Source organism: Chrysemys picta, chromosome 7 (genome assembly GCF_011386835.1).
Source record: "Chrysemys picta bellii isolate R12L10 chromosome 7, ASM1138683v2, whole genome shotgun sequence".
NCBI lineage: Eukaryota > Metazoa > Chordata > Testudines > Emydidae > Chrysemys > Chrysemys picta.
In genome coordinates this window covers 97,310,256-97,317,214 of record NC_088797.1, presented here as the reverse complement: position 1 = coordinate 97,317,214, position 6,959 = coordinate 97,310,256, and the positions used below count along the sequence as shown (strand labels likewise).

The window sequence follows — 6,959 nt, the reverse complement described above, 5'->3', positions numbered from 1 at the left end:
TTACTTTGAACCTCGGAGTGCCCCTTTAAACATTTCCCAGCTTAGTCACTAATTTACAAAAGAAATGGCGAGGGTCATTTCAGCCAAGTAGTGAGCAACAAACACGGGGAGAAAAAGTTCTGTAATTTGAAGGTTATCGAGGATCTTGTTTGTATTCATTTGCCGTATTTCTACGAAACGGTGCCTAAGCTAGATACAAATGTAAGGCTTTATGATAAGTGTTTGTCATACTTCAACTACTTACTGCTGCATTTATTGTAATAACGGTAACCGCGAGTCAGTGATTTCTGGACAGGTGTTATCTGTGTAGGTGTTATATAAAAACAACAAGGAGTCCGGTGGCACCTTAAAGACTAACAGATTTATTTGGGCATAAGCTTTCCTGGGTAAAAAATGTTTTTTACCCAGGAAAGCTTATGCCCAAATAAATCTATTAGATGCCACCAGATTCCTTGTTGTTTTTGTGGATACAGACTAACACGGCTACCCCCTGATAGATGTTATATAGTGTCCCCGGAGCTACCACCTTTCCGAATACCAATACCTACTGATTGTAAAGCTACCGATTGCAATCAGATGGGTGTAAGCATACAGTTCAGAGATGATGCACATGACAGAGCAGGCAGAGCGATCGGTGTTTTGGAAACTTTTAGCAGCTGGCTGCTCTTTTGGCGAACAACCAACAAGTACTTGTGTTCTACGTCTCTGGTTGCACAGAAGGGAACTTCAACTCTGCTCCAAAATATTTTTTTAAGGTTTCGCCAAGGTACAACGCTAGGATCCCCAAACGAACTGGATAGTCATTCCAGTCCTGATCGTATTTTCCTTTACAGCGACCTCTTCTAAATCTACAGCCGTGAGTGGGAGGAGCGAAGGGTCTGTGGCAGCCACCGCCCGTGAACATCCTTTCCCAGCAGTCAGCCCTGCCATTCCGATTTGCACCGCAGTGATATAAAGCGGCTCCGCATTAAAACATTTCCCAGCATTTGTGAAGCACTCCTGCCTCCTGGATGCTCTACAGATGAACATCAGACCCTGGGCAATTCTCTGTACGGTTTGTGGGAGCACATAGCCAGGGCGAAGTCCGCTTTCCAGGCACACATAGCTATCTCCCAGCCTCTGTGCCAGGAGAATTAGCCCCCCCCTCTGAATTAAACTGCTGCTGGGGAGTATGCCGAATTCCTCTGCCTTCTTCCCAGAATGTTATGGCGGCCTGTGGGTTATCTGCCTCCCACCTATATTCAGACAGATGGTGGCTACTGATCTGCTTGTTGAAAAGGCAAACCCATCACCGCAGGTTGCAAAAGAAAAGATTCACACATAGAACAGCCCCGGGGAAAGGACTAGCTATGCTCCAGGGTCCAGGATGAGAAGCACCAGAAACCTCACGCGTAGGCGCAGGTCTGCGGGTGCTGTGATCTATGATTTAAGCGTCTATAAAAGTCTGTGGGTGGCAATAGCCTGGATGTTTACTTTTTGATATAACCTTGCCTTCCCTCGCTGACCTGCGTTTGAACCTGCCATTAGCGCTGCATCATAAGTTTCAGAATTTACTCCTGCCTGATGCTGATTCCTCTCAGGAACCTGACCATAAATACAAGCTGGGCCTTTGAGGTGAACTTCAGGCCACGCACTAATTCGAGAGGACAAGGTGAAGCGGCGGCTGTTCGTGATCCAGTGACATAATTATGTTTTTATCCTGTAAACCCAAAGCTGGGTTCCAGCCGACCCAGCGCTTTGCAGCTGGAGTTGTGGGAACTCAGTCCTACCCAGGGAGAACCTGGAAGAGATGGTCAAAGCGCCCAGTCCCTGGCCCAGCCAGCCCCGCTAGTGCTGTCCAGGGTCTGCGCCACTTGCTCCCACTGTGATAACGAGCAATAGCACCAACCCGGAACCAGGCGAAGTCCAATGAACTCCTCCTCGCACAGCTCTTCGCCTTTAGCCTGAGGCTCAGGTCTTTAAAACAAATGCTGAACTGCAAAGTGCAGTAGGAGAGATTTAAAAAGATCGGTTGTGTGTATGGTTGTTATCAAACCACGCATAGAGGCAAAATATAAAACACGGTATGTGCTTTCCCATGTAACTGGGCATAAGGACAAAGTGAGCAAGGCATTTCTATAATCTGCCTCAACATATTCTTACTCAGTTTAATGAGTGATAAATAAAGGTAAAAGGGATGCAGCTAATTAGCTGGTCTTTCCTTGATCCTGACGAGCTGAACTAGCAGCTGTTTGCAATTCTGCCCCCATTCCATCCTTTAATGATTATTCAACGAGCTACAGAATAGCGCCCTGAAGGAGCTGAGATCTGAGGCCCCCTCTCCCGCGAGCCCTATTGTCCGGGTGAAATTAGCACCTTTTCAAAGTCAGCTCTGTGGCTTGTCTGTAGCTCCTGGAGGAGGGAGACCTGGAGAAGCCACCGCGTAAAACAAACAGTTAAAGATTTCGGGGGGAGGAGCCAGGCCACAATCCGTAATTAAAGATGAACTTTGGGTGAACTAATTTATCTGACCAAGGTGGAGTGGGCAGCAACCTGGGGAGGGCTATAAAAAGGGGGCCCACGGCGGGGCTTGGCCTGTGAGCTGCTGTGCTCTGCAGAGACAGGTAGGGGCTGCAGGCGCTGCTCGCGAGCCATGGGCTTCTCCACCTTGCTGGCCAGCACTCTGTGCACTGTCCTGCTGCCCCTACTGCTCTTCCTGGCCGCGGTGAAGCTGTGGAATTTGTACTGCGTGAGCGGCCGGGAGCCCGGCTGCAACTTGCCGCTGCCCCCGGGCACCATGGGGCTCCCTTTCTTCGGGGAGACGCTGCAACTGGTGCTGCAGGTAAGGCCCCGCGAGCTCTCCCTGCCTCCGCCCGGCTTCGGGAAGGGACATCCCCTCGGAATAGCCAGGGGCGACTCGGGGAGCCGGCTCCTCCTTCTGTGGGATCAGGTTGGCGGCAGCAGCTGTCGCGGCTCCTGAGTGCGCTGAGCTCCAGGTAGCCAGAGCAGGGCAGCGCTAGCCGGGGAGGCGGGCGGGCGGGCGGCTGGCCCGGAGCCCCGCTGTCACTGCACTTCTCTCCCTCCAGCGGCGGAAGTTTCTCCAGATGAAGCGTCGGAAATACGGGTTTATCTACAAGACCCACCTCTTCGGGCGCCCCACCGTGCGGGTGATGGGGGCCGAGAACGTGCGGCACATCCTGCTCGGGGAGCATCGGCTGGTGTCTGTGCAGTGGCCGGCCTCGGTGCGCACTATCCTGGGGTCTGGCTGCCTCTCTAACCTGCACGACGGGCAGCACAAGCACCGCAAAAAGGTACCGCGAGCCCCGCTCCCTCTCCCCACACCTGCCCTGCGAGCTGGGCTGCAGCTCCCCGGTTTGCATCCGGCCAGGGCTGCCGCCTGCGCGCTCTCAAAGCTCCAGGAGTGGTGCCCTCCTTTGTGCGGCTGGGGCGGGTGTGCGCTCCCCTGTCCAGCTGGGCTGAGCTCCGGCTCCGGCGCGCTCTTCCCCTGGGGTGGCGCGGGGAGCGGTGGCCTGAGCCTTCCCCTTCTCCCCCAGGTGATCATGAAGGCTTTCTCCCGGGAGGCCCTGCAGCACTACGTCCCCGGCATCCAGGAGGAGGTGAACGCCTGCCTGGCGCGCTGGTTGCGCAGCGGCGGCTCCTGCCTCCTGGTTTACCCCGAAGTGAAGCGCCTCATGTTCCGCATCGCCATGCGGATCCTGCTGGGCTTCGAGCCGCGTCACACGGACCAGGACAGCGAGCAGCAGCTGGTGGAGGCCTTCGAGGAGATGATCCGCAACCTCTTCTCCCTGCCCATCGATGTGCCCTTCAGCGGACTCTACCGGGTAACGCTCCCGCCCGCGATTGGGGCTAGCTCTGGGGTGGGGGGTTCCAGGACCTATGGGGGGCGATACCACAGGGGTCAGCCCTGGCTCGGGGGGCTGGCACTAGGTGCCCGGCGATGGCAGCTGGAATTGGGGGCGCAGGGTTTGGGAGCGTGCTCCCAGGAGGTTGGCACGGCGTGGGTGAGGGGCGTATGGGGATGGCCTGGCAGCGGGATGACGCGCAGCCCTTTGGCTCCCTTCTCCGCCCCTAGGGCCTGCGGGCGCGGAACTTCATCCACGCCAAGATCGAGGAGAACATCCGGGCGAAGATGGCCCGTAAGCAGCCCGCGGGCGGCTGTAAGGACGCGCTGCAGCTGCTGATGGAGCACACGCAGGACAACGGGGAGCCGCTGAACATGCAGGTGAGATGCCCGCGGGAGCTGGCGGCCCTGCCACGGGGACCGCTGCATTTCCCCAACCAAAGGCTTGATTTTTTGCTTCCTTTAAACTTAGTGGCATCGCTCCTGTTGATGTAATGGGAGCAGGATCGGGCCCGAAGTGTACCCTCCCCCCGCAGTGCGGTGTCCGGGAGAAGGAAGATCAGGGTGGCAAGTCCTCAGCTTAGTCAGGGGAACCGCTTCAGGGCCAGGATTTCTGACGATGGTGTCCCCTGAGTGGTCTCCCCCCGCTAGAGTTGAGGAAGATGCTCCAGTCCTCCCGTTCCTGTAGCAGCCCGGGTTCTGGAGCTACCGGAATTCTGTCCCAGCCGCCCCGGATCGTGGGCTCCCAGGGCACATCCTGCTCGTAGATCGATCGAAATCCCTCTCGGTGCTTTTCCCCCTTGTGTTCGGGCTGTCTGAACGGCGCAACGTGACGTGTGCAAAGCCAGGGCAATCCTTTCCGTAAGCCATCGGTTCTCCAAAATCCCTTCCTGGACAAGGAGTCTCTGCTCATCTTCTCCCGCCCCCTGTGTCTTTCTGTGTCTTTATATTAAAACGCAGTCTGTAGACGTGAAGCCTAGGAATATCGCTAATCACTGGTGGCATTTAAAGGCGGAATTTCCTCTCTGCTTTACGGGAGGTGCAGTTTTAGAAGGGCATTTGTGCAGGGGAGGAGAAGGCCATGAGTTTGGCGGTGAAGTGTGGTGTCAAGTACCTAAAACAATAGGGTGTGTGTGTGTGTGTGGGGGTGTAAACCCAAACATCCTGCTCTTTGTCCCAGGAGCTAAAAGAATCGGCAACAGAACTTCTGTTTGGAGGGCATGAAACCACAGCCAGTGCTGCCACATCTCTAATCACCTTCTTAGGTCTTCACCGGGATGTTCTGCAAAAAGTGAGAAAGGAGCTACAAGTGAAGGTGGGTGTCTTCTCTGTGGAAGTTAAAATTCCTCTGTATTCAGTTTACTGTTTGCTCCTTCTTCGTGCGGAGGGAGTGTATTCTCTTTAACAGACTAGAGAATAAATCTCTTAATTAAGCAAAGTTAATGCCCCTTATTAAAACAGCTCTTCCTGGTTAAGTTGAATTCTCCATTTGAAAAATGAGATTTGCAATGATTCAAGCTTGTTTGGGGAGCCCTTTCTCTTGTGGTATCTGGGAGTTTGACTAGTTTGTACCCCATTACTGATGGCAATGCAATGTCCAGCTAACACAAACTGCAGCCTGACTTTTATGTGCATAGTCTTATGTTAACCATGTTCTTTTCCTAGGGTTTATTGTGCAGCATGAACCAAGATGACAAACAACTGGATATAGAAGTCTTGGAACAGCTGAAGTACACAGGCTGTGTCATCAAAGAGACCCTTAGGCTGAGTCCACCAGTACCTGGAGGATTTCGAGTTGCACTCAAGACTTTTGAGTTAAATGTAAGCTGGGCTACTTGGGCTTTGTTTCTATTAAATCCCTTCACAGGCTGTAATGTGTGTGTGTGTGTGTGTGTGGTGGTTTTTTTTTTTTTTTTTCTCCATAGTAAGTAATTGAAAGCAAGTAAAACTGACAATATATACAGGGATTTTTATTTCACTGTAAAATCTTGGCATTCATCTGCCTCTAAGCTGAAGTCTTCACATATTGGAATTTCCTAACTTTTTTTTAACAGGGTTACCAGATTCCTAAAGGTTGGAACGTTATCTACAGTATCTGTGATACACATGATGTTGCAGACCTCTTCACCAACAAGAATGAATTTGACCCTGATCGCTTCATGTCTCCCTCTCCAGAAGATTCCTCCAGGTTCAGTTTCATCCCTTTCGGAGGAGGCTTGAGAAGCTGTGTAGGCAAAGAGTTTGCAAAAATCCTTCTCAAAATATTTACCGTGGAGTTGGCTCGGAATTGTGACTGGCAGCTGTTAAATGGACCTCCTACAATGAAAACTGGTCCCATAGTGTATCCAGTGGACAACTTGCCTACCAAATTCATAGGTTTCAATGGCCAAATCTGAGGTCAAAGGTTACTTCTGGATGAAATTCTATAGCATTTAAAGTACACATAGCTTTTTATAGAAACCTAAATCCAATATTAAATATTTAACTTGTAAATGTATAATAGTTATTTATGTCTTTTTAAAAAATATTTTAAAAATCTACTAAATGTCCTAAGTTTGGTTGATGTGTTGTTCAAGCACTACAATTATGGGTCAGTGTGGTCCATAATTAGGTAACTTATTTCTATAGAAACACAATGTTTCCCTCTTATTTAAGAACCTTGTTGAAAGCTTGTCAATTTTAGCATTTCGAAGGAGTTTAAGGACAGTGTATGTATTCAGAGACCCTTAAACTTTTAACAAGCATGAAACCATGGGACTTAAATGCACATCCTGTGACCAAAATACACACATGGCTTATATTTAAGCCAGGAGAATGTGTTTTCAGATTACTTTTTGATACTAGGTTTTGTGTTCAAAGTTTATGGATTATTATGACTTAAAATAAACTTTATTTTCGAAGATGCTTTGCTTCAAATATCTCTAGCGTTTTTTGCATATACTAATTTAGCTGCTCAGTGGTATAAACAAGAATTCAAATTCTTGTTTGTGGGGTTCCCCCCCAACCTTATCAATTGGAGGGGTTCTCTTGCATTTTAGCCTCCATTCTTCCTGCACTCACAACTCTAAGGGGAAGACTCCAACTGGAGTCAAAACAGTTCACTTGTTAAAATTACTGA

At 50.6% G+C, this 6,959-nt stretch overlaps 1 protein-coding gene across 1 annotated transcript; it reads left to right on the top strand.

Moving 5' to 3' along the window:
- The first annotated feature begins 2,300 nt into the window (after positions 1–2,300).
- Positions 2,301–6,743, top strand: LOC101950326 (cytochrome P450 26A1). The gene is made up of 7 exons (XM_005301279.4): positions 2,301–2,821; positions 3,066–3,290; positions 3,534–3,821; positions 4,073–4,222; positions 5,022–5,156; positions 5,507–5,662; positions 5,896–6,743. The coding sequence occupies exons 1-7, from the start codon at positions 2,633–2,635 to the stop codon at positions 6,235–6,237; spliced, it is 1,485 nt and encodes a 494-aa protein (XP_005301336.2). The 5' UTR covers positions 2,301–2,632; the 3' UTR covers positions 6,238–6,743.
- Positions 6,744–6,959: the final 216 nt, after the last annotated feature.

What these genes read in the sequence shown, in the direction of transcription:
- LOC101950326 (XM_005301279.4), top strand. Translation starts at nt 2,633, where the DNA reads ATGGGCTTCTCCACCTTGCTGGCCAGCACTCTGTGCACTGTCCTGCTG. An exon ending in AGCACAAGCACCGCAAAAAG is followed by an intron (nt 3,291 to 3,533) that starts GTACCGCGAGCC and finishes CTTCTCCCCCAG; the next exon opens with GTGATCATGAAGGCTTTCTC. An exon ending in CCTTCAGCGGACTCTACCGG is followed by an intron (nt 3,822 to 4,072) that starts GTAACGCTCCCG and finishes CTCCGCCCCTAG; the next exon opens with GGCCTGCGGGCGCGGAACTT.